The sequence below is a fragment of the Tympanuchus pallidicinctus genome, unplaced genomic scaffold (genome assembly GCF_026119805.1).
Source record: "Tympanuchus pallidicinctus isolate F22 unplaced genomic scaffold, pur_lepc_1.0 scaffold18, whole genome shotgun sequence".
Taxonomy (NCBI): domain Eukaryota; kingdom Metazoa; phylum Chordata; class Aves; order Galliformes; family Phasianidae; genus Tympanuchus; species Tympanuchus pallidicinctus.
This window is the reverse complement of record NW_026294699.1, coordinates 1,185,552-1,212,483: the sequence shown is the minus strand read 5'-3', so window position 1 is coordinate 1,212,483 and position 26,932 is coordinate 1,185,552. Positions and strand designations below refer to the sequence as shown.

The window sequence follows — 26,932 nt, the reverse complement described above, 5'->3', positions numbered from 1 at the left end:
GCGCATGCGCGCGGCGTCCCCGTCGCTCTGAGCGGGTGGGTGGGGATGCGTGCGCGCGGCGCTGACGGGAGCGGCAGCGGTAAGGGCGGCGCGGGCGGCGGGCCGAGCTGAGCTTCTTTGGGCAGCGGCGTCCTGGGCTGGGGCTCGGAGGGCGCCTTGAGGGCTCGCGAGTGGCAGCGGGGCGGCCGCGGCGTCGCCGTGGTGCCGCCGCCTGCGGGGTGCGGGCGGGACGCGGGGCTGCGCTGCTCTGAGCGCGGCCGGTTTCCTTGGATGCCCCGAGCGCCGTGCGGCTGCTCGGTTGTTTCTGTCCGGGAGCCGCTCTCCGGGCGTGGATGCGCCGCGGCCGCGGGGGAGGATTGCTGCGGCTGCTGGCCGGCGGGACGCGATCCTGCGGAGCGGCGCCGGGACCCCGCGTTACAGCCCCGGAACGGGGAGCCTTTGTGGCCGGTTCCTGCAGCAAGCTGCCGCGTCCGACGGCGATTCTGGCTCAAAGGCGGGCCGGGTTGGATTGCTGGAGTGTCCGGGAATGCTCCGAGCGCAGAAATGAGGCAGATCGCAGCTAGGTATTACCAGAAAAAGGAATTCCCTGCTGGAACGCCCTGCTTCTCGCCGCCGCTGGTAAATAGGCATCTCGTGCAGATGGTTGCTTTGCAGAAGCAGCGCTGATAATTTGTGTGTAAGGACTCGGGCAGGTGCTGCGTTGGCTTCTTGGTGCTTCCGAGCAATGCGTGGTGCTTACGTCCTTCCTCGTTAGTGAGCTGGATGTGGGTTCTGTTGCACAACGGTCAGCAGGTAGGAATCTTGCTACCGAATGGCTTTTCTTTCATTAATATTTGAAAATTTGCAGGCGTTTGTGCGGCTCAAGTTTGAATGCGAGGGAGAGCGCTTTCTGCTTCTCTTTCTCGCTGTTAATAATTAAATGCTGCCAAGTAAATGTTTGTAGCAGGCTGCCCGTGAACCTTGCACATCTTTAAGCACCTCTGCGCATCCCAGCCCTCTCCTTCTGTCGCAGCCTTTGGTTACTCCCCTTGGTTGGTTTTTTTCTTCATTCTGCTAACTTGAAGCCTTGGCACAGCCCCCAAACTCCATCGGTATTGTTATTTGGATTGTAAACTGGTGAAAGCTATGGCTGCACTAAATTAACGTGCCCATAAATTCAGGACAAGCAAGCAGGTAAAGCGAACCAGTCTGCACTGCTTATGTCTCTCAGTGTCTCCAAGAACAAGGTTACTGCAATCTGATAATGCTGCCCTGGCATTTGTTTAGCTCACAAGTGCTTTTGCTTCAGTGATGAAGCTGCATGGAGTTGGTGGCAAGCAAATTACAGACCATAAAATTTCGGTCCTTGCTGTTCTTGCAGCTCTTTAGAACATATCCTGCTCTGTTAGGATGGAGAGGCTGCTGAAGTTGCTTGTGTAGCTGTGTGGATGCCTGCTGTGAAGCAGACAGTGTGGTAGAACTCGAAATAAGCTGTGTTGATTGTCAGGAAGAAAAGTGGCTATTTTCCATTTATAGATAGCCTTGAATTGTGGCTGAGCACCAAAGTTTCTCTTAGAAGTCCTGTGCAAATACTCAGATTTGCATGCTGTGTAGCTTAGAGTGGTGGCTTGCAGGAGAGTTTAAGTAATGCTGGTCTTTGGCCGCTGCGTCCCCTTGCACTTGACCAGGCAGTCACACGACCTGTCTGATATAAAAATAGAGCTACCTGCACAATATTAATGATTGACTCGTGTGGAGTCTGTGTGCTGGGTGGGAGCACGGGCTGAAGGCGCCCAGCTGTTGGAAGTTCTCTGAGCTAATGCGTGAATGTGCTCTTATCTGTGTTGCACCTGCGCTCAGGCTTCACCTTATCTCATTTATTCTCCTCTTGCTTAAACTTTCCAAGTTTGAGGATGGCTTCCTGAGCTCTCTAAGGTGTTGCAGAAGACCACGGGTTGTTGACGTGCGCTGTCTCAGGGAAGGAATTCCATAGGCTGGCTGTATTAGTGAGCGTGCTGGGTTGTGCTGGCAATAGGTGTAACCTGTGTGTGGCTGCACCGGTGCTGGATTGCTTTCTTAGGATTTATTCAGGGGGAAACAACGTAAGGAAGAAGCGACTCGTCCAAAATGTGGCTCACTTTCTGGGAGCTGCCCATTTCACATAAAAAATTTTGGCCCTTCCTGTAACTTTGTAGATGAAAACATTGGGCAGCGCTGGGGCAGGAGAGTCAGAAATGAACTGCAAGGGGAACGTTGGCTGAAAGTGTTTATTGCAGAGGTGCCACCAGCAGGAATCCTGCCTGTGGTTTGAGAGACTGGAAGTTGTTTATGCTGTGAGCACTTTGATAATATGGTTAATTAGCTGCTCATCTGAACTGTGAGGGGATCTGTCCCCTTGTTCTCTGTTCTGTGGAGGCTGGGAGCCATGCAGAGCTTCAGGCAGATGCCTTTTAAAGGTTACAGAGGTCACTGAGGCACTTAATGCTGCCCACCACATCGCTGGTCCGATTTTAACTTCTGTTTCCATCCCAACAGACCCAGCAGAAGGGTGGAAGTCACGAGGAGATCTACACAAGGACAAGTTCTAAGGTAAGGAGTAGTAAGATCGCTTCAGTCTGCAGGATGTTTGGGCTGTTTCTTTCATTCATCTCCTAGTTTTGTGTAATAGCTTCAACGTTTAGAGGAAATGTTTGCTTTTTGATCTGATGTCCCGGGGGACAGGGGTCCAGCTTTGCTCTGTGTCTTGGTACAGCCCCAGTCCTCTCCTCCCACTGAGGGACTGATGTCCATGGGCCAGAGCAGCCACATTTGCCAGAGGAGTAGGTGTGTAGGATGCTTTAAGTACCTTTAAGCTTATTCAGAATGAATGTGTGGATGAAGAATGGCATCCAGCACAAGGCCTCTCGTCTGCCCCCTCTTCTAACCCCTCATCTATCTCCATGGCCCTCTCACAGGGCTCCTCTTCCCAAAGCTTTGCCCCACTGCTCTGACCAGTGATTAGCAGTCTGCAGTAACAGTGAGATTAAAACCTCAGCAACTGTTGTGTTGCTGTAAGTGCCATTTGGTTATGAAATTAGGGTTGAAACAAGGTTGCACTGGTTTGGGATTCTGCAGTGCTTGCTTTTGCAGTGTGAAATGCTGTATGGACACCATTGCTGCTCCAAAAGAGCAACTTGCTACTCTTTGGGTTTTAGTAAGGCTTTGGAAAGGCTACGGAGGTGAGAATCAAAAGCAATGTGTTGTTCACTGATCAGGGAAATGATTTAGCAGAGGGTTGTTAGGGCAGTATGGTTAGGCTGTGACTTGATGATCTTTAAGGTCTTTTCCAACCTGAGCGATTCTATGATTCTGTGATTCAAATTCCCTGAAATAGAACCGTTGGCATTTTGCCTGCAGTTGGACCCTCCTTTCACTGTGAAGTGTATCTGTAAGCTTCCTAGTGTTGGTGTGTGAACGTTTTGTTGGTGTGGGGTGGCCTACCTGGTGTTGTTTCAGAAAAGGAGCAGGGACAGCAGGTCACTGAAGCTTTTCTTTGGGGCAGCCTTGGAGCAGATGTACAGAGTTTTACAGAGCTGGAAGTGAATGGTTTCTTTGCAGTTGACAGCTTTAACTTTGTAATTTTCGTAATGTTCTTCTACTGTAAATCAGCTTTTGTTTTCCAAGTTCCATACCTTCAGCACTTAGTGCAGAGGGTAATAAGGTAGTCTGAGACAGAAGCATTTTCCTGCTCCCTTTTCAGCCGGCAGTTGAAAATGTGAGGCTGTAGAACCTGCCCTGAAATGAACAAGATCTGCTGATAGCTACTGGTGTGAGTGGAGTGTGCCTTACCATTTGCAAGCTGCAGGAAGGCATGCAGCATTTCCACAGGCTCCTTGTGGGGTAAGGACTTGTGTTCTCAATTAGCCCACAGTTAGTGGTTCTTCTGCCCATCTTCTGACTTAGGTTTCTCCTAAGCAATCTTGATTGCCAGAATAAAGCTTTTTGTTTATATTGGTTATGTGCGTGTGTGCACACTATACCTATATGTGAGTGGAGAATGTATTGACAAGGTGCAGGCTGTGACTGTGATGCTCTGGTTCTGCACATCAGGGATTCCCTGCAGCCTGCAAGCAAGACTCCTGGATCTCAATGTCCTGCCAGCCTGTTGTTCAATCCTGCACAGCAAAGGCTACTGTTTTGTGAAACAGGAAGGCAGGAACAGGAAAGCACAGCAGCATGGTTTAGCATGACTTGCAGAGTGATGGAGGCAGGCTGTGTTGGTCAGGGGTTCTGCTCCTTCTGTGCTTTGTGTGCAGTGTGTTCTGCAGCTCTGTGGCTGCGCGGGGTGCACTGATGTGCACAGGCTGACCCTGAGCAAAGCAAAATAGTTCAGAGGAGATCCCTGGGCTCGCTGTTGTGACACCTGGTCATGAAAACTGTACACTTTCAAACTGCTCAGCTGGGGAGGGAAAGATCTAGGACATATATGTGCTTTTAAAAAAAAAAAAATCTTACGTGTTGTGGGATGTTTTCCTCATACACTTGAATCATCACCGTTGTCTGTGAAATGCTTTCTGACAAATGTCTTGCAGGAGCTTTGGATGTCAGGGGAAGTTCTTGACAGAGAGAGTGGTGAGGTGCTGGAACAGCTGCCCAGAGAGGCTGTGATGCCCCGTCCATCCCTGGAGGTGTTCAAGGGCAGCCTGGGCTGGTGTTAAAGGTTGGAGGTTGGTGGCCCTGCATGTGGCAGGGGGTTGGAGATTCGTGATCCTTGAGGTCCCTTCCAACCCAGTGATTCTGTGAGCTGAGTGATGCCCTTTTCTGATATCTCCTATTCTGTTTTCTACTTGTAAAAATCTGTGTTTCCATCATTTGTGCTGTCAGCTGCTTGTGCTGAACCTAAGGCAAGAAATAAAGCTTGGTTCCAGGTATTCCCATGGGGGAAGTTTAGATAGGAGGAAAAAGAGAAATAAATCTGTGTCCAGCATAAATAAATGCAGACACTGTGTGTGAGAGGAGAACGTCTCAAAGCAGAGATGTTTGAAGAGATTTTTCTGCCATTCAAAGTTTGTAATGGGTTAAGATGTAGAGGTGGTAAATGTCAAACTGGTGGCAAGCTTTCAATGCTAGAGGGCGGAAAACGGATTGCTTTATTGCATACAGATTAGCTCTTGTGTCAGAGCTTTTCAGTGACGGTTGCCCTTTGCCTTTGGTTGCATGTAGTGGACTCAGTTCCCAAACTGAGAAAGATAGGAAGTCAGGTGTTTAGAAGAGAAAATGTACAGTGAACATACAGTCTTCAGTCTTTAATTCTTACTCTGTCTCGTTTGTTTTGGGAGCGATGGAGTGTTGTACCTCAGTGGAAGGTTTCCATCAGCACAGCTCATGGAGTCAGCAGTGAGCATGAGAGGTGCCTGTGCTGTCCCAGGGCAGGAGGTGGCAAGGAGGGCTGGCTGCCTCCTGTGGAAGTGCTTGCAGCTGTCCCCCACGTGCATGCTGACCATTACCGGACCGTTATCACTCCTTGCACTTCTGAGCTTTTTACTGTTATAAAGGACTCCGTAGGTCAGTCACGGGTAATTAAAAGACCCTGTTAAAGAAGACAGTGGTGCTTTTCTGAAGATGCAAGCAGAGGATTCCAAGGCAAACCTTCTGTGTCTGTGCTTGGCGTACAACAAGAGAAATTATACAGGTGCTTAAAATGATGTGTCCTGTTGTGTACTGTTAACAGTGCTACCCAACGCTGTCAGGTCTTTACCTCTTCTCAGCGAAGTGAGCGTTGAATACTTCTTAGGGTTCAAAAGAGTATGAAAATGCAATGGGGAGCAAAGGCGCTCCTGTTGTTACTGATAGGCTGCCGTTAGAGCGTCGGTTGTGCTCCCGAAGCTGGAGCACAGCTCGTGCTGAACACAACGCCCGGGGCGATGCATGAAGAGATCGAACTGCATTTAACTCATCAAAGCAATCCATGCAACTCATATCCTCTGCTGAAAAGGATCATTGCTCAAAGTGCACCGCGGTGCGAATTGCTGATCGTTTCGGCTTGTTTTGTTGCTAAATGGGATGCTTGAGTTTTGTCTGTTACCTTTTTCTTCTCAGCTAATCTGTGGAATGGGCAATCACTGAAGCCGTAAGTAGGAGACAGGAGGTGCTGGGGGAAGGAAGGGTGGCACTGTGACTCCAGTCTTGTTTCCTGATCCATGTAGCAGAGATGTGAGGGTAAACTGCTGTAGGCCTGGACTCAGAAGGAACTGAAAGATGCACCCAAGAGTTGGGTAGGAAAGACTTAAGAGCCTGCTGGTTGCTTTTTCTCAGCAGCATTACAAGCTTGCTGCATCGCTTTGTTCTTTGGTGTATAAAGTGAAAACCTCAGGTGTGATTCAGCGTTGTCCAGGGATGGCGGAGCACGTTATAGAAAGCATGCTGACATATTTATTGTCTGTATCTATGTGTATATGTGCAGTACATAGCAAAAGGTGCTGGGAAAACGGTCTTCATTAGAACCAGTGTAGCAGTGCACGGTTAAATATTATTGCCAGAGTTTACTTTCTTGTTATGCGGCCAGAACGCTGCGTCAGGGCAGAGAATCCTGGTTATCATCTGTCATCAGAGTTTCAGAAGGCAGAACTGCAAGACTGCTGAAATAGAGAACACGAGTTTCCTGATCTTATGCCCTTTTCCCTGTAATATCTGTTTTGAGGAACCGTCCTGTTTATTAAATTCATGTCAAACAGCGTCACCTCAGCTTTCCAGCACAGTTGGACTCTATTTTTTACAAGTTTGGAATACGGCTGTTTCACTGCTGTGGATGTGTGCAGGGCTGAAAGAAACGCATGTACGTTGAATTAGTCGTAATTCACATGCTTCAGTTTGCTAATTCCTGCAGTTTGGAAAGCAAAAACCAATGATCTTAGTGAACTGGAGGTGGGGTTGGTTCGGTTTGTGATTGAAATATACTGAAGTGCCGCTTGGAAAACGTACAAAGTTCTTTGGCAGTGAAATTCGAGTGGTCCATGTGTTAACTTTAGTAAAAGTGCAACCTGATATTCTCTTTAACGAAGGGAAGTCATAATTCATAGGATCACAGAATGGCTTGGCTTGGGAGGGACCTTAAAGGTCGTCCGCTTCCAAGTCCAAACCTTTTCTGTACTGAATGATGTATTTTGAACTGATTTCATTTTTTTTCTTTGCAGGCAGTATCTGACTTCTGATTGCCTCACTTCATTGCTCAATATTTTATACAGCTTCATTTTTCAGACGTCTTCTGAAAGTAGCCCACGTAACAACAGGAAAAAGAGGGGAATGGAATGAAAATGTGGCCGGGCTGGCAAGCCAAATGTTTCCTGACAGTGCAGTCACTGACTTGAAATTAAGCCAGCTCCAGTTCCATGGCCAGTGCTCGGTTTTGAATGATGATGATGATTTGTTTGCTTCACTGTTCTAAACCGAACTTGGAAAAGTCCTTTGTCTGTTCTGCAGCCATTTTTGGTGTATTTTCAGTAAGCACTTCTGCTTTCTCTCTTGTTCTTGCTGGTGGAGCTGACAGCTCCATTAGAGGTCCATAGATTCAGCAACATCAGAATTGCGTGGCAATTGCTGATAGAAAAATTTGTTCTTTTCTGTGCTGATTCCTGCTTGGAGAAGTCAGTCTAATTAGAGAGGAGAGCAGGGACTTTCCCTTCAAGAGGTGCGTGCAGCTCTTAAGCTTTGCCAGTTTTTTTTTGCTGATGTTTTGAATCTCCTTGTTCTGCTCTGAGGTGCTTCAAAGTATCCCAGTTCTCTGCAGCCCAGTGCTGAGCCCTTCTGTTATCCGCAGGCTGTGTTAGAGGACGCTCCTGCAATATGTTGCTAACTTCTCCGAAGTTACTTTAGCAAGTAGGAGAGAGGTTTTGTTGCGCTGCGGATGTATCAGTCTCAGGGGGAGACCTTTGGGGACCTTGGACCAATGTATTTGTGCATGTGTCGTTCTGGAATGTTTTCTTGTAGTTGTCTTATCCCCTTCTCTGTATGTGACAGCTAAGTAGAGTGGAGGATGAAAGAAGATTGTAAAGGAATGGGAGGAGGACACCGCAAAGGCTGGCTAGAGCTTTTCTGAAGTTTCAGGCTCTTCTCTGGCAAGTAAATGCTCCCAGTTGGAGGCCTGCTGCTTGTAGCTGTTGGCACAGTGTCAGGAGCTATGCACCATTACACTGTAGCACTCTGATTCTGTTGGTTTTGCTTGCCGTTAAGAGCTGCTGTGGTGACCTTGACAAAGCCTGTTTGCTTTGCTGTTTTGTTTGTTGGTTTGTTTTAATTTAGGTCTTTGAAAAGCATGAACTGACAGACCTGCGTAAATAGCCAGCAGATTTATCCCAGCAAAGTGTGTGTAAGAGTGAAAGCTCTGATCACAGCTTCTGTCAGTCTCATTTCTGACCCCGAGCTGCTGACCTCAGTGACTTGCTGAGGAGCTCGTCGCAGTAATTAGTTTCTGGAATGGGCTGAAACTTCCAGAAGGGAAGGTGTTTGTTTGTTGCAAGCTCTAAATATGCCTGTGACTTTGAGTGATAGAAAATGAGGAAAAAGAACAGCCCAGGTGTCACCTGACTGTCTTATGCATTGACTCAGAGAGGTTTTACTTAACACTTTCTGATATAAGTACAAAGGGCTCTCAAGGGCTGATGGCAGAAAGGGAAGACAGACAGTGCTTCCAAACACTGTTGACACCCTGCTTGCAGAAGTGATTTGGGGAATACACATTGCCTCTTCAAGAATTAACTTTAAATAAGTGTACAACAAGAAGAAATGGTGAGCATTTCTCTATTGCTCTTACATTTTGTGATGTAAGAGATTTTATAAAAGCAGATCCTTTTCAGATAACCTGAAAGATATTTTCACCCTCAGCTGTTTGTGAAAGGCTCCTGTGTGCTGCTGACAACCTTCTGAACTGGAAGTTAAATTTGGGAGTTTCAGCGTGGAGGTCCAAAAATCCCAAATTAGTATTTGAGTTCAGATCATTTTAATGCAGCCGTTGTACAAAAGGCCGTGTCAGGTTCCATGCATTGGCTAGTCTGTTGACACACCAGTTATAAAAGAATTTTCAGAAGCATTTCAGTAATTGGTTTTGTTACTTTACCCTTTTTGCATAATATCACTGGTGCACAGGTCAGTGTTGTAGGCCTGTTGCATTTCATAGGGCTTATTTGCCTTTGCAGAGTCTGCAGCATCAGTGCAGGTGTGCTCCCCAGCTTCAGCCTGGCGCCGATGAGGGCGTTCCTGCTGTCACTAAAATGTATTACTGCATCTCCACTTCTATTTTTGCACTAACTGATTAAACATAATTCAAGTACGGCCATTAGTGGTTGTGGTCACCCTGGCTGTGGGGACCCAGGTAAACTTCAGAGCAGGAGTCAACTAGTAGATCATGTCAACGTGTGGTCTGAACGGGAGCAGGAAGATCAGGCATCAGCTTCATGGTTTGAGTTTTCTAACGGTGATAGCAGGCCCTCTAGAGGGTGATTTGCTCACTGACATTTGTACAAGATCAGAACCAGATGTCCAGTGCAGAGCTTAAGGGGTTTAAGAGGCAGTTTCGTGAAGCTGTTCTAAGCTGATGTGAGCCTGTATTGCCATTAAAAGGATGGTTCTGCCTTGCAGTCATCTTTGCACTGGCACGCTGATGTTGAGCTGGCTGCACATCTTGCTTGTCCACTGCAAATGGAAAGCTGTACCAGATCAACAGACCAATCTTGGTGGCCGTGTGGCTGCATGAGAGCCAGTGCCAATGTGGAGAAGCAAATGTGGGAGTACATGGTTGTGTCTAGCAGGAGTTCAGCATCTCTTCACTAGCTGCAGAGTATTGGAGCAGTTTAAGCTGCTCATGAAATTGCCTACTTTTAGTACAAATAGTGGTTACTTCCCCCAGCAACTTAGGAATAGAGACTGCAAATAGAACAAACTTTGCAGTGTGTATTTCTGAGCGGAATGCATCTGTTCTCTTAAGTGAGAAGTTACTGCAAAAGCCCATGCCTCTGCTTGGGGCTGCAGTCAGGAAGCTCACTTTATGTGCAGATGTGCTCAGAATCCATCAATGAGTTACTGATGAGTACTTAATGGGAATGGAAGTGAAGTTTAGCATAAAAATAATTAAAAGAAGTATGAGAGCAAGTCAAATGTACGCATGTGTTCCTGAAGAAAATGGGATGCCATCTCTTACTCAAACTTGCTTTTTATTATTGTTCTCAGGAAAAGCAGCAAGTCATTTAATGATCACTTCTCATAGCTTTTCTCCTATGCTTCCCTTGGAGCCATGGATGAATACAACCGCTTTGTGGATTGGGACAAAATGGATGTTACTGTCCAGAGCCAGGATGTAAAGGAGCTGACCTGCACCGAGTTCCAGGAGCTGAAGCAGCTGGCTCGGCAAGGCTACTGGGCCAAGAGCCATTCGCTGAGAGCCAAGGTGTACCACAAGCTGATCAGCAATATCCCGTGTCGGACTGTGACCCCAGATGCCAATGTTTACCGGGACATTGTGGTGAAGATAGTTGGAAAACGTAACAGCAGCTCCCTTCCACTGCCAGAGTTTGTGGACGACAGCCTCGTTCCCACGTACTGCTTGAACGCAGAAGGCATTGGGGCAGTTAGGAAGATTATACTGTGCATTGCAAATCAGTTCCCAGACATATCGTTCTGCCCCGCGCTGCCTTCTGTGATCGCTCTGCTTCTCCACTACAGCAGGGATGAGGCGGAGTGCTTTGAACAGGTCTGTCGCATCCTTGCTTGCAACGACCCGTCCAAGCGGCTCATCGACCAGACGTTCCTGGCCTTTGAGTCCTCCTGCATGACCTTTGGGGACCTGGTGAACAAGTACTGCCAGGCAGCACACAAGCTGATGGTGGCAGTGTCTGAGGACGTGCTGGAGGTGTACTCCGACTGGCAGCGGTGGCTCTTTGGAGAGCTGCCCATGGTTTACGTTGCTCGGGTCTTCGATGTGTTTCTGGTGGAGGGCTACAAAGTCCTCTATCGCGTTGCGTTGGCTATTCTGAAGTTTTTTCACAAAGTCAGGGCTGGGCAGCCCATGGAGTCCGACAGCGTGCAGCAGGATATCCGAGCTTTCGTGAGAGACATTGCCAAGTCGGTGTCTCCTGAGAGGCTTCTGGAAAAAGCCTTTGCCATCCGCCTGTTCTCACGGAAGGAGATCCAGCTGCTGCAGATGGCCAATGAGAAAGCTTTACAGCAGAAGGGCATCACAGTCAAACAGAAAAGGTAGGGGTCTCCCTGCAGGCGGTCCGAGTGAGCTCCTCAAACGTGAGATCCTGAGGTTTCCTTACTGATGAGTGGTCAGACAGCCTTGGGTTGGCTGACGGGGAAGAAGGAGGAGTGCTCTAGTGCTGCACACCTGGTATCTCTGCTGACTTTTCTGTGCACTTGATTAGGAAAAAAGTCAGCAGCCCCGAATTAAGTATTGTTGGGATTCTAGTGGGAAGTATGGTGTGTTTATAATTCTTTTTGGAGGTTCATGTTAATTGCAATTATTGCATCTCAAAAAGGTCTTTCCCAGGCTGCTTTTTAAACGGGAAAGCATTTAAAGCTGGAAAAACAGCCAATAAATGATTGGCAAGAAAAGTACCCAAGCAAACATGACAATAATTAATTCTTAAATACGAGATTATTCATATAAAAGATCAATTTCCCGGTGTCTGGTACCATATATTCCACTGTTCTTTTACTGTAAGTAGACAAATGCTATCTGAGGTGGAAATGTTTTGCTCACCTGCAGAGTTACTCTGGTAGATTAAGGGAGAAGTCATGCTTACAGGTTAGTTTTTAAAGCAGTTTGACTGCAAGCCTCTTGAAAATGAAGAGCAATACCATAAGTGATAGCAGAACTTCTTACACGTATAGAGTATGCGTGAAGCTCCCAGTCTTTTCCAAGGGTATATTTTTACAACTGTAGTTTAGTGTACAGCTGGCTCATGCTTTACTTTGCTTGTCTCTTGGAGGACACTGTTCTGCCAGGCTCAAGGCCTCTAGCAACTGCAGGGTCACATTAGGCAGAGTTCTGATCATTCAGTTCAGGACCTGCGAAAAGAAGCACTGCCTCTTCCAATCTGGGAATGTCAGCTTTTCTTCACGTGCTGAAGTTCAGAAGAGCTGTAAATATCTGTCTGAGTGTGTTAGAATATTCTTCAGCGACAGAATGAAAGTTAAGCAGGAGCCCCTGTTGCACTGAATGTTGTGTCATGGGGAGGCTTAGGTTGAAAGGGACCTTAAGGACCCTGCGTTGCCATCCACGAGATCAGGCTGTTCAGGGCCCCCTCCAGCTTGGCCTTGAAAGGTGTTGTGGAGGTATTGCTCAGAACAGAGGTACCTTCCAAGCAAAACTTGGTTGGTTGATATCCACGTAACTCCTGTAGAAACTGATTTACCAAACCGTGTTGCTAATGAATAACTTTTATCTTCTCTCAACTGCTTCCATAAACGTACCAGAGCTTCCCGTCATCCATTGGCTTGGTGCTGCTGTGAAGTAGGCTCAGCTTGGATCCTGCTGTCGGCAGATGTGGTTTCTGGAGAAGTGAGCTTTTCTCCAGTGCTCGATAGGATGTCAGTTTTCTCATCCAGATGCATATTTGGCCTGTGCAAAGAGATGATGGATTATTTTCCAATCCAATAACTGGGCAGGCGGCAAAAAGGGGAAAAAACAGACGGGAGAATGTAGAAAATACGTTAACAGAGCTTGTCTTTTTATTTTCCTCTTGCTTGGTGATTCAAATCAAACTGTACTTTTGTTTCTTTCCAGACTCCTTACGTTCACTTTGTCAAGGCTATAGAAAATCACTGATCTTTTTCTGTCTTTTTTTGTCTTCCTCCTCATACATTCTCCTTCTGTCAATTCCATACCCACTGCACCCCTCCTGTTTGCAGTGTTACATCTCCAAAAAGGTAGGTTCCAACACTTGGATCTCTGCACTCTGCTCGCTTCCTCTGTCTTTGCCTGGCTTTTGTTCTGAAGCTGTCACTATTGCTAACGCTGGGGCAAGAAAAGCAAGGCAGCAATCACAGCATCAGATTGCTGCATAACATCTGCATACGCTCTTACAAAGTTAGTTCAAAGCACCTGCACAGTTGTGAGATCTGGGGGTCGTGGGCACAGCTGCTCAGCACGGTGGTTTGCATGCAGTGGTGCGAATCTGTGTGCCCCAGGATGGAAAAGCTTGGTGCTAACGAGCAAATTGAAGTCATCACGATGCTGAAAGAAAAACTGTGGCACGTGTTCTGTTGGTTTTTGTTCGAGGGGTGTGGGGTTCTGTTGTCGGGTTTTGTTTTTGTTGGCCCTGTTGCTTTTTGTACCATTAGGTATTGCCCACATTCAGACCTGGCATGTGCTGTTGCAAATGTATGCAAGACATGCTTGATTATTTTTTTTTTCTTTGCAAGCTTTCTGCAGCTGATTGAAAAACTGTTGGCCTGAATCCTACTTGGCACACTCCTGAAAGTAACTTGTCTCAATTTATGCTACGTTATATTTATTTCTAAGCAGAAATACTTCTGTGTCAAGAAGGTCAGAGTTACTCAGCCGTCTAGCATTGATGGATAATTAAGTCATTCATCCAGTCTTGGCCCAAAAAGCATTTCTCTAAGAACAAAAGCCAGTGATTGTAATGCCCGATAAGCAGAGAACTTGCAAAGAAGGAGAGCATTAAGTCCCACAGATGTGTGGCTCCAAATTAACGCCGCTGGGACCATCTTTGGCCTTGTTGCAGGTGCCCTGGGTTAACTTCAGTGAGAGATACACGCTAATATTTGTACTAACTTGTAAAATCAAAGTGGGACTAATTTCCATGTGCGTTGTGTCTGGAAGAACACCTTGAGAGCAAACTCACCAGAGCATGTTTCAGATACAATATGTCGTGGATTTTGTCTCCTTTCAGTCCGAGTGCTTTTAATTCCAGCCAAGCAAACCTGCAAGGTCCATCTTTTATTTACTGTTGTTACAAGATTGTGAAAGCAGCAAAAAGCAGGAATCAGTTTCTGCTGGGAAGCAGGGAGTTCAGAGCTGAGGGGCCGGGTGTGGATGAGAGGGCATAACAGACAGCCTGCAACACCAGATTGTGTTTCAGCCTTAAACACCTGCAGCTGACCATTAATGACTGAAAGGAAACCTATCGCTTCCACCAGGCCTTTACACCCTTAAATTGTGCTACTTTCTAACCCAGTATATCTTGTGTCCTTTGGGTTAAGAAGGTATCTTCCCAACACCCCAACAGAGGACAGCACTAGGGGTGAGATCTCAGTCAACTCCAGTTCAGTTCTGGTGATGGTTTCATGGCACGTCTCCATGCTCTGCCAGTCCACATCCAGTGTGCTTAGCTTTGTTTTCCACTGGATGACTTTGAAAGGCTTGTGGTGGCGATGGCAGCTAAACTTCATTTTCAGCATCTGGCATCAAATGAAACCTCTCTGTTTAGCCAGCTTGTGTGCTGTTCACTCCTGTACTGCTTGAAACACTGCTGCCCAGCTGAAGCAGATGGTTTTCAGCACTAACAAATATTTTCTGAAGTTAACAGAAATGCTGCCAAGAAGGAGAGGAGGAATGAAGGTCAGGCACTTGCAACTCTAGTTGCAGTTTTCTGAAAGCCATTGGATTTATAAAGCAGTGCAGAATTTGGTTTGGAGGGGGCTGATGTCCAGGGGGACTGGTTTCAACACTGGATTACATTTCCAGTCTTAGGCACCTACAGCTGTGATTTATGATGGGGAAATAAGTCATTTCATACAGAATTCTGCAGCCAAGCAGTGACCCCAGTTTCACTCTCTGAATGGTGACATGAAATGTAAAATGATTCATGGTGATATTGAAGGGGCAGCCTGGAATAGTTTCATGGGGCTGATGGAATGCAAGGTGTGTTTTAGTGAACCAGAAGGCTCTGCTGGTAAAGATGATATCCACCTACATGGGAAAGTGCTAGTCCAGTTATCACAGGATGGCCTGGGTTGCAAAGGCCCACGATGCTCCTCCAGCTCCAACCCCCTGCTGTGTGCAGGTCACCAACCAGCAGCCCAGGCTGCCCAGAGCCACATCCAGCCTGGCCTGGAATGCCTGCAGGGATGGGGCATCCACAGCCTCCTTGGGCAACCTGTTCCAGTGCCTCACCACCCTCTGGGGGAAAAACTTCCTCCTCATATCCAACCTCAACCTCCCCTGTCTCAGTTTAAGACCATTCCCCCTTGTCCTGGCGCTGTCAACCCATGTAAGCAGCCGTTCCCCCATCACTGTGTTTTTCCTCTGGAAGTTCACTGTGATAAACCAGTTGACGGTGCTGAATGTTCTTCTAATTCCTCAAATGTGGGAAAAACCCTGCTTTTGAATGAGCTCAAACCAGGCCTTTGTTTGCCAGCTGTGTTCCACAGTTCCACCAAGCCTTGAGACCAAATGGGACCAGAAGGGCTGAGGCCTGCAGTAAGATCCTGGCAATGTGGATTTGAGTCTGGGCTTGCATCAGGCTAGCTGACCTCTCTGGTGTCTCAGTGTGCTGTGATTAAAAGCAAAAGTAAAATCCCAGGCAGAGTAATACTGTAAATTTTACAGCTCGCTGATTGTTGGAGGCTGTTTAAGAAGGTGTCCAAATGAGTTTCTTACTAACAAATAATGCAGGGCAACAGTGCAAGCTGTGACTTGGTCCATGTTGCTGAAGGAAGCAGTGGTGCTGGGTTGTTTTAAGTGACTTGAGGAGTCACCTGGCTAGAAATGCTGGCATTAAGGCAGCTGTGCTACATTTCAGTGAGCATTTTCCAGTTGTTCCTGGCAAGCTCTGCTCTAATGTGCAGTGCAAATGCTGATCTCTCTGTGCCACAGGCAAGGAAAAAAGATGTGTGATGTGTTTTAGGGAGCAGCCCAGCTGTGCAGGTGTGTAGCGTTGAGGACTTCTGTGTTCTGTGAATGCAGGAGGAAGGAAATGCAAAACTATTAAAAAAAAAATAATGCATGAAGCCCTGAATTGGAAAACTCTTGCAGTTCTTCCACAAGCTGAACTCTTGCATGCAGAGCAAACTCCCCAAAACTTGGTGCAACTAATTGCCACTCAGTAACTTAATATCTTGTGTGAGTTCATCTGTCGCTTCTCCCATGTTCTTGGCTGTCACATTTGCATTTTAAAAGTCTTTAACATCGCTCATGAATTCAATAACCCTCATTTAATCCCCAGGCTCTAAGTTTGTGTGTTTGTTTAATCTGAGAACCGAAGGCTGGTTGAGATGTTCCGCTCTTATTACTACTTTCAGTACTTTCAAGTGTTTGAAAGCCATGAGTCCGTTTTCATAAAGGTACCAGGCCCCTTTGTGGAGGATGGGGGTGGTTTCCAGTGGGAGTCCCTGGCATTCCTTCACTTCACCTGCTCAGATTTTGTCTGCATCTGCAGGGCTGGGAACTTCTTCACTTCTTAATTAAGTGAAATCATTCATAATGAAATGCTTCCAGTTGGAGGAACTTTGTAGAAGCTTCAAGTATTTGCCTTGGATTAGCACTGCTTAGCACGGTAGTGCTGATTCCTCTAAGATTTCTTTTTACAAATTCCCTAATTCCATAACACAGGCAGCAAAATAGAGGGGAAAAATGTTCTCTCTTTTTTTTTTTTTTCTGGCTGTTTCTGCAGGTCTGTTGTTCTTTGCACTTCAGTGCCAGCACTGGTAAGACCGTGCCTAGCTGCTAGCTGCCTCGCCATTATGCCCTCTGTATGCACAGGTGCAGGCCACAGCTGCTTCAGGTGTTCCAGTAAGGATGGCTTCGTGTCACAGGCTATGTTGTACTGCTGTGTTTCACATTCTTCACTAAATCTAATCCCGTGGGCTGGAGCTTTGGGTACTGACACATCTGTAGAGTCGTTAGGCGTTCAGCCCTTTTCTTGTTGCTGTCCAGTGATCAGCCTGCTGGTTTTGTTCAGTCGTTGTCTCTCAATGTTCTGTGCTGTGTTTCTCAGGCAGAATGTGCACTTGGCAGTGCACGCAGAGAACTTCAAGTCTGAGATTGTCAGTGTGAAAGAGATGCGAGATATCTGGTCGTGGATCCCGGAGCGCTTTGCGCTTTGCCAGCCCCTCTTGCTCTTCACCACCTTGGAACATGGCTGTAGTCTGAGCAGGTAACCACAGCTTTCCCTGCGCTTCTTTATGGGCAAAAAAGAGCAGTTAATGAGCTGCTGACTGGATGGGTGTAGTCAAGCTGTCTGAAAAACAGTCAGAGGTGGAACACAAATGTGGCAGATTCCTCTTGGCTTCAGCATTTGATCAGGGCGTCTCATTTGCCAGAACGTGGAGAACCATTTTAATATGTCTGCAACCAATTGGAAAGGTCAAACGTACATCAGAATGTTCTGCTCTGAGACTGGTTCGTTCTCCACTGGTTATAAATGATTTAAATTGGTGGCTGCTCTTTTGAGGGATTAGTTTGAGTGTGATTATCAGAGGGAAGTAAGGGAAGTGAAAACTGGTGGTTCCCTTACAGTTTCTTTCTGTCCGTGATTCTGATTGTTATAATTAAAGTGGGATAAAATAGACATGAGTTTTACTTGCTCTTGACACACGAGAGTGTACAGCTCCTAGTAAGTACTTCCACTCTGAAACTGAGATAGTGAGCTGTCCCAGAGCCATGAGGAAAAGTAAAAACGCATCATAATTATTTGGTATCAGACACACAGCACTGAAGCGTTGATAGTCATCTGCCCTCAGGATGCAACTTGCTTTCCATTGCCTTATGTAAAATGCTGCTGTGGCCATAGCTAGGCTTATTCTGAGGGAGCACAAAAAGCCCTGCAAAAAGCTGACGAGAGGAGAGCTGCTGTTGGCGACGGTTGTTGAGTGCTTATTTTTGTGTGCTTTGCACCTCAGGTTCTATTCTCACAGCGAGGGACACGAGCCTACTCTTGTTCTGATCAAGACCACAGCAAAAGAGGTGAGGTAAAAGGCGACTGAAGAAATTAGGTTTTGAGCAGTTGTGTTTTAATACAGCATTCCATGCAGCAGTTTCGAAGAAACTGAAGAAACAGGGAGCCTGGAATTGCTCCAGTGTTGGGATTTTCTGATTGTTTTTAACAATTGTGTGCTTTAATTTATTCCTCTTGTTGCTTATGGGCCTTAGACGTTCGTGGGTAAGTCTTGTAAAGTAGGTTGTGGTCTGCTGTTCTTCGTGAGTAATGGGAGATGATGGGCAGTAGCTACACACTGAGCTCTTGGACAGACTCTCTTAGTTACAGAATCAGAAGGAGATGCTGTGGAAATGTATAAACTTGTGGTTCATAGAGGATATTTTCATTTTCTCCAGGACACAAAGAGAGAAAATAGCAGAAATTGTATGGTAGGAATTATAGTGGACTAAATAACGTGAAAACAAACACATTAGTTTTATTGCATAGGTATTAAAAAAAAAAAAAAAAAGCTTACAACAAGAAAGTTTCCCAGACCCTCAGAAGGACTGCACATAAATACCGTGTGTGATGAGGGTCTGTTCTCTGCCATGCGTGAATTGCAGAAGCTGTGTGTGATGTGGAGCTGTAGGTACAGCCCGTAGGTTTGTATTTCTGCTTGTTTCCCCAGAATGGCTGCCCCACGGAACAAGCTCCTCACTGCTCTTTTTCACATCCAGCTAATGCCAGTGATGCAGGTTGTTTCATAGCTGTGTGTGTTTCTGGGAGTCCCAGACCTGTGCTACAAACCAATGGTTCATATGATGTCCGTTATATCTAAAGAGAAGCAGGCAAATAGAAAAGGCATTATTTTGCTTCTTGTCCTTTCCAGCTTGGTGAAGCGATGCTGTTTTGACAGCATATTTAGTTTCCTACCTCTCAAACAAAAAGAAGGCCCCCGTGGAAACAGGGAGAAGTGTGGGGTGTTGCTGTTTGGTTGGTTGTTGGGAATGTGTGTGTGTGTGCTTTTGGTGGGGGTCACATTCATCCTTTATTCCAATGTTTATCCTTTGTGTTTTGGAAAGAAGAAAGCTAACCTTCTCATTTTCTGACTCTGGTGAACTTTGGATGCATCCAATGACATTCTGGGGTATTTACTTCATTCACGTGCTTTACCTGATTAACAAAACTGTTCTTGAGAGCTTTTGTCCTAGGAGCTCTGCTTGTAATGCTGGCAGAGTCCAAACAGCAAGTGAACGACTGTTTAACCATGGCTCTGAGAATGTGGTATATTGCTTTGCTGGTGTTCTTAGACCTTTGCTGTTTGTTTGGTCTGTCTCCCCTTGGTAGGAATGCTTGTTGCTGGTACTGAGAAACTCTTCTAGTGCAAATGGGGCAATCCACAGAAAAAATCAGACCTGTAAGGCTGTCCTGTTCTTATGGAAGCTACTGAGCTCCATGCTGTTTGAACAGGCTGCTCTAAATGTTGGAGCTAGTTTTAAAATCAGTCTAGCTGAGCCAGTTTTACCTATAGCTTGTTATGGGGAGGACTCAAGGCTACTGTGTGCTAGCAAGGGAGGACAGTCAGCCAGAACTGCTTGTACTGTGACTTTGGATGCTGAAAGGATGAAGTAATGTAAGGATTTACAAGTCGGGAATCATTTGTGTTTTGGTCACTGAGGGTACATTGGAACGTTTCTCCTTTAAGGCCTCACAGATGTAAAATAATTTATGAAACATTTCGTATTTGAAGGGTTCTCCCCAGCAGATTAAAGCAGTTTAAATCTATCTTTAGATATAAGTACTTGTGCTGCTTTAATCCACTGATGTAGAGCTTTTGGAAATCAAAGCTTCAGTTCTGGACTCTGCAGTGTTGCTCTCAGTTGTTGAAACACGCTTTGTTCTTCCACCTTGCTGCTCACACCTTGCTGTTCCCACCAGGTCTGCGGTGCTTATCTGTCCACCGACTGGAGCGAGCGCAGGCGAGGTGGGAACAAGCTGAGTTTCTTTGGAACTGGGGAGTGCTTTGTGTTTAGGGTGAGTATGGTTTCACAGAATCACAGACTGGCCAGGGTTGGAAGGGACCTCAAGGATCATGAATCTCCAACCCCCCTGCCACATGCACGGCCACCAACCTCCACGTTTAATGCTAAACCAGGCTGCCCAGGGCCCCATCCAACCTGGCCTTGAACACCTCCAGGGATGGACGGGGCATCCACAGCCTCTCTGGGCAGCCTGTTCCAGTTTCCTTGCTCCTTGCCCTGCTGTAAGGCTGTGCTGGACTGGTGGGACTAACTCACGCTTCCCTTCCAGTGGAAGAGGCTGCATTAATATACTTTTGTTCTTAAAGCCTGCCGAGCACTTCAGGTTGGGTGGAGGAAATGTTACTTCTCAGTTCTGTGCTGAGCCTTTTTTGCCCGATGCTCAGAGCTCTTTTTCACAAGTGTTATTAAAGTAACTTTGGGAACCACTGCGTTGTTTTTTTCAATCACTTAAAAAGCAAAGATATGAAGAAAAGAAATGATATCCAACCTAACAACGGTTTGGTCTGATCTTAACCCCTGATGGTGTGGGTGGAATCCTGAGGGGCTCGAGTGTTGTTTTCCCTGCAGAGCTCTCAGCACTGTTACTGCTCACCAATAGAAAGTTCTGTTTCTCCTCACCTGCATAGCTGCAGCCAGAGGTGGAACGCTACGAGTGGGTGATCATCAAGCACCCGGAATTGGCTGCAAGTGGTTCTGAGCCAGAAAATCATGCCTCGCCAGCTTCCAACACCCTCTCCTTCAGAGGCTCCCCCTCAGACCCATCAGATCGCCTTTCTCCCTTCTTATCAGCTCGGCACTTCAACTTACCATCCAAAACAGCTTCCATGTTCATGGCTGGCAGCAGTGAATGCATCATTATAGGTAAGTCAGTGTGAGAGTGTGAGTGTGTATTCCCCACCACCTCTCATCACTATTAGATGAGAGAGTCCCATTTATTTACCACATAGGCATTTCAGTATTGTTGGTACTATTAGTATTACTGTTTGGAGAGAAAAGTTGCCAAAACATGATATTAACCAACAAAAGCTTTCTTTTGGCATCTTGCATAATGTGCATTTGTAAGTAAGATCTTTGATAGTAGCTTGTAGCTTTGAGCACAGCAATACCTTCGTCCTGCATGGTGATGAGAAGTAGCTCTCAAAGGGGAACTCAGCACTGAGGACTTTGACTCATAGAGTAGAATGTGAAAGACATTCCTGCTTCTGGAACTGTATCAGATCTGTGGTGATGCTTAGTAAAGTTGTCACCTCAGTGGTGGCAGATACAGAGCTGTAGCTGTACTTCCAGAGAGCTTCACTTGACACACATTAGAGTGCAACTAACCCCATGATTTAAACAATACCATCAAATGCCTGCTGGTTTTCCACTTAGCAGCACATGCACTACTCAGCCATAAGTTGGGCTGCTTCACTATGAGCTGGGCTTGTGAAATGCATATGTAATTGAATTGGAAAGCACTGAAAATTAGAGATCACAGGTATTTGAGAGATCTGAACTGTTCACCATTGGTAGTAATAAAAGAAATACAAGCTTGAGCAGTAGTGAAGTGAATGTTGCACATAATCCAGCTGTAGAGGAGACTTTCTGCTCCTTTGATTCTTCAGATGGTTTTTGTTTTTTGTTGTTTTGTTACACAGTTGCCCTATAGGCAGTTGGGAGGTCTTTCATTTTCCAAGCACTTTTGTCTCTAAATCTATTTTACCCTACTGCATCTCTGGCCATAAGCTCTGTGAGCATTGACCAAGTGACACAGGTGATCAAAATGCAGTTTGCTTTGATGTGTTTAATCATGATTAAGAATACCAGGCCAGTTCTGTTCTTCTCCTAGCTTTGATTTTGATTGCTAAGTTTCCTCAGCTTTTTCTTTACAGAGGGAAAATGTGCAGTTGGGATGGATTATCCAGCACTGAAAGACAGGCCTGAAGGGAGGAAGCTGAGTCAGTTTTCTTGTTCTTAAGGAATTGCATGGGTCTATTTTAAAAACCTTATTCTGATACTATCGCTGAAAAGCAATGAATCTGAGCTTATTCAATTACACCTGAAGACAACAAGCAAACATCACTTAGGACATGGATGTCCAACCTTTTGGCTTGCCAGGGCCACACTGAGGGAAGAAAAATTGGTTTGGGCCACAGTTGCATCGTCGTCTATTAATTTTCTGAGTCTCCCTTTCTTTTTATCACCAACCACTGCTGGGTACCATCAGTGGCTGTACCACATACATTGCCAAAGGATAAAGAAAATCACTTCAGTGTTTCTTTGTGGTTTTTTTTTTTTTTACTGCTCCATACAAATCAAGACATTGGGTCGTGTCTTTTAATGGCACCAAAGCAGCCATTGCTTCAGTGACGTGATGGTTGTTACCAGTAATAAGACTGGCAGGTTGAGCCATACCTGTAGCATCGATGCCTTCACCTGTCGCCAAAGCACGGCACTGGAAATGAGCAGCTTCAGTCTCCAAATTTCCTCCAGCAGATTTTGCTGCTCCTCTGGTTTGCCCAGCTGCAGCCTGGAGAGGCAAAGCAGCATGAGGAAAATCCGTGCTTTTTGTCAGGACAGATTACATCTGCCACGCTTTCCACACGTTGCCTCGTGAATCCACATCGGTACGTGGTGTTGTGTGTTTGCTGTGGCAGATTCGCTGCTGCAAAACAAGCTTTTATAGCAGTCTGTTTGAGTTTTAGCTTTAAAAAGATGTTGAGGTAAGACTTGTCTTCATTTCTGCTGTTCTGGCCTTATGAAGAATTCCTTGACATCCATCGGATTTGGCAGCAGGTGTTGGCATATGCTGTCTTTTCAAACTGTGATCTTTGAAAACTGACATGATTTCCTTGCGAGTTAGGCGTAGTGACTGACTTGTCTGAACCAAAAAGTCCTCATCTGTTTGTTTTGTGCCAACCTCCCGCCCGTCGGACGTGCCTGATTTAGGGCTTCTGGTGTTTAAATCGGCTTCTATAGCAGTTTCTCACCCTGAGACATGCAAAGGCAGCTTTAACTCGGGGTTTTCTCTTCCCAGGTGGTGGTGATGGCCAGGCTCTTTACCTCGATGCAGACCTGAACCATGGGAGGACCAGCCACTGCAACACCTTCAACAATCAACCGCTGTGTTCTGAAAGCTTCCAGATCTCCGTCTTGGAGGTGTGGGGCTTCAGGGACACCATGAATGGCTGACATGACTATCGTTGTTCAACTAGCTTTCAGTTCTGGTAGGATTCCCAAGGCAAATTGTAATGCAGGAGCCAAGTTAGAACATAATTCCCACTGGACTCAGTGTTCCTTAATAATTACTAAGCAGTGCACCTGGATGCAGGGCTTAGTTGTGTTTACTCTTATTTAAGGCAGGTGAAAGTGTTGTACTTTTTTAGCTCCTTAGCTTGGAACCTCCAGAGACCCAGCGTGGCTGGCTTCAGGTGTTTGATAGTAGGCAAAATGAAAACTATGTTATTTCAAACAATCCTAAATGTGCACAGGTCTGTATCAGAGGACAATTCTGCAGTTCAGCACAATTCCTCAGAGGTGCTGATCTGGCTGAGGTGTACTGTAGAGCATCTGGCCCCAGCCACAAATATCAGATGTTCGTTTATAGCAACACTGGAGGCCTCGGATTTGACGTAGGGCAGTAGTTCACAGAGCCATTGCCCCAGTGTAAACAGATACTTTGCAGACAAGTCATGAGTACCACTGATGAACCATCAGTACTGTTTTAGGAGTCAACTATGAAGGAACTGTGATTGCTAGTTCCCCTTCTGAGTCCTTGATACATTCCAGTTGCATCTCTTTGTGGAGGCTGCCTCTGCAAAGGGCATCCAGACTGGACAGGGATATTTCAGAGCCTTGATTTTGTTTACATTCCTATTCCATATCAGTATAATAGCTCAGTCTGGCTCAAGTTTCAGGCAGCAGAAAGCACAAGATTGTATGGAGTGCTTAGACTTCTTTGTGATTGAGTTGTTCACGGAAGCTGAACTGAAGCATTAGCAGTACGAATAACTGTGCAGTATCACTGAATGTGTAGGGAAATAGGCACTGGGGTACAGAATGCACCCTCCTCAAGTAAATGGAGGGATGTGCAGGGAAATATTCTGTGCAGCTTTACTCTGGGAGTGAAGAAGTTTCCCAGGAGAACTCTTGGTGACACTTGCTCCATATCACAAGGAAAGAAGAAAGCGCCGGTGGCTTTTTTGGCTGTTTAATCCAATGTCTGTGTTGGGGTGGGGAAAGCACGATTGCTACTTACACATGAAGTCCATAAAGGGTTAACATTAAAAATTTACAGTGATGGAATATCACTTGGGCTGGACAGGGTCAATCAGGTTGATAATGTTCGCTTGTACAGCTTGCTAGCAAAGAAAATACCTTGTGTCTTTGCTGCTTGCAAAGCGTATGAGCAAACTTGGCAAAAAAAAAAAAACAAAAACATTTAAAAAGCCATTTTGAATATTTTATTTTTTTCAGAATAACTCCTTGGAATACTTGATTGCATATACAAATCCAAGGTGTCATCTTTTGCCCCACAGATATTTTCCAATTACAACATTTCTCATACTGCGTGTTCTTTTCATAGGTTTTCATAGCTTGATTGAACTGGAGGGGCTGGTATAGAATGGGAAGGATCCTGACAATCATATCAGGTTTTGATAAGCACTGCTCATGCCTTTTTTTCAAAGCTGGCAGTATCCTGTTGCACTAGGTAGCATCCCATCATCTTCCTGTGACAATTTAGCTGGAAAAGATACTGCATTTAGTAGGATCTCTTAAACAGAGGTGGGATTTCTTAACTTGGTCCATATCTCCTTTTCTGAGCTCATCTTTGAAGTGCCCGCGCAGGAAAATGATGAGATTGATGTCCAGCTCTGTTAAGCTGTCAGAAATTCCCTAGAGCTGCGTGCTGGTGGGGTTTGTGGGACTTCAGAATTACTCTCAAAGTAACAAATAGGTTTTTCTGTGCAGATTTGTTCCCACAGTCACTCATGGTAACTTTTTGTCCCTTTCCATCCCCACTGGATGCAACTGTGTCAGCAAGGCCTGAGTGCTGTACCACTTTGTAAGCCATATCTACAAAACCCCGTTCCTTTCCCTGCTCTGTTGTAGCACACAGAGATGGGGACGTTTGAGCAAACAAGAGCAGCTTCTGATCCCTCTGGTGGAGGTGCACAAGAGCCCTCTCTCGGGTAACTTCTCTGAATGGCCAACCAGTCTTTGGCATCCCCCCCAAGGACACGTGACACCAAGTGACAGCTTTGCAGCTGGGAGCACAACCTGAGCTGTGACCTGCACAGCTCTGCAGATCACAGCAGGCTGTGGGGGCCGTTTGGGGCAGGTAGGTGTGCTGGCAGGTGATTTTCCTTCTGTTTGTTACTCACATCAATCTTGAGGCACGTATTGCAGCAGTGGTTTTAGTCTGTTTGTTGCATTCTCCTCTTGCAGATATCCTGCAATGTAGTGTTGCCTTTGAATAGCCTAAATAAGTAAGAGGCTGCAGTAGTCTAACCAGATACGTTATACAAAGCTCTGTCGTCTTCACACATTCCTTTGGTTCAGTAAAAATTGTTTCTTTTCCAGTGCAAATCCTTGGGTAGTTGTCGTTAATAGTTGTGAGGCATCCTCGAGGAGCTGTATTGTGAGTTGATCTTTCTTTGCAGTAGCAGAGAGGCATTTTTTGTCCCTGTAGACAATGATTGTCACTGTCCATGAGTATATCAGCAGTCCAAGTAAGTGAGCCAACAGTTGATGTGCTAACATGCAAAACCCTTCAGATAGGCCACAAACAAATGGCTTTCTAAGAAAATGGGTTCAGCAGGCACCTTCCCAGGGGGTTGAAGCTATCTGAAGTTCCCCAGCTGCAAAGTGGTTTTGATTCCGTTACAGATGACTCTGTGTGCCCTCCTGCTGCTTTCAGTGACAGCAGGGATACGGCTGTCACTGCAGGGACAGTTTGATGTGAAGATGCAGAGCTGAAGGCTGAGCATTGGCTGCCACAGTTCTTCGGGAGCCGTTTGCTTTCTTGGGGAGCTGGTTTTGTTTTGTAATTCTCTACTGAAGGCAGAAAAGAGCAAAAATCCCTGACACTGGAAACTTGCATGTGTTTGTAAATGGCATCAAAGTGGTTTCCAGGCCACAGGAGCTGTTTCCAGCTGCTGGCCAGGCTGGACAGCCTTCTTCAATAGATCCACAAGCTGCCATTCCTGCACTTGGACATGCTTTGTTTTCTGATGAAGGATGTTTAAGGCAGGAGGAAGGGAGGAAAAGTTCAACTTCCTCCATGTTGAGATAACTGAAGGCAAATCGAAGGGGCAGACAGTGCTGCTCTCCGAAGAGTTAAAGATTAATGCCAATAGCAAAGCTGTGTTTTGCCATGAGAGAAGTGGCATAACTTACGTATCAATCAGTTGCTATTTGTGTGTGTGCATTGAAGTTTTGTTCTTTCTCCTATGAAATATGTCCACGTTTTTGATGGGGAGTGAGCTGACCGTGCAGTCACTGTCGCAAAGCTGATGCCACAGTGAGTGGGACCGAGAGCTCTCCTGCAGCCATGGCCCTGGAGGAGCTCAGCTGCTGCAGCCAACACCTGGAGCACAACTGTGGGGCAGATGGGAGGCCCAGGAACCCCCCTCACAGCCCAGGGTGCCCTTCTGCCAGCACTGCTGCCGTGGGTATTGCACTGAACCATTCGGAGCTGAGATGAGCGTGTTCTCGGGTGATGTGCTGCCAAATTGGTGTCCAGCTCTACTCTTGAAATTGCTGCCCTGTGTCGATGCTGTTTTTGTCACCGTGTAGAATCTTGGATTGTATTAAAAGGCGTTGGACTGTGGAAGTGAGTGGCCTCATCCTTCAGCACAGCTGTCCCTGGGTTTGTCTTTCCTGTAGACCTCATGGCAAATGATCTGGTAAAACTGAGGAATAAACCATTGAATGTGTGTTCTTTCTCACCGCAGTGAGATGCTGCACTGACTCCTGCTGAGATCTGGTGCCAAACTAACTGACAAATAACACGAGGCTGGAGAACTCTGCGATGAGCCGCCTTCCCTTGGCCAGGGCTGAGTGTTTTGCCCCAGC

General features: G+C 46.3%; 1 protein-coding gene across 9 annotated transcripts; it reads left to right on the top strand.

Moving 5' to 3' along the window:
- TBC1D24 (TBC1 domain family member 24) lies at positions 1-26,690 on the top strand. 9 transcript variants are annotated; one of them, XM_052679941.1, is made up of 10 exons: positions 5-79; positions 2,515-2,568; positions 7,152-7,457; positions 10,180-11,202; positions 12,862-12,879; positions 16,914-17,072; positions 17,818-17,881; positions 19,773-19,868; positions 20,503-20,737; positions 22,893-26,690. In XM_052679941.1, exons 4-10 carry the CDS (start codon positions 10,244-10,246, stop codon positions 23,045-23,047), a joined length of 1,686 nt encoding a protein of 561 aa, XP_052535901.1. In that variant the 5' UTR covers positions 5-79; positions 2,515-2,568; positions 7,152-7,457; positions 10,180-10,243; the 3' UTR covers positions 23,048-26,690. The 9 variants fall into 9 exon arrangements, with proteins under 9 accessions (XP_052535895.1, XP_052535901.1, XP_052535903.1 ...); XM_052679940.1 differs by lacking the exon at positions 5-79 and adding an exon at positions 127-618; XM_052679939.1 differs by lacking the exon at positions 5-79 and adding an exon at positions 127-792.
- Positions 26,691-26,932: the final 242 nt, after the last annotated feature.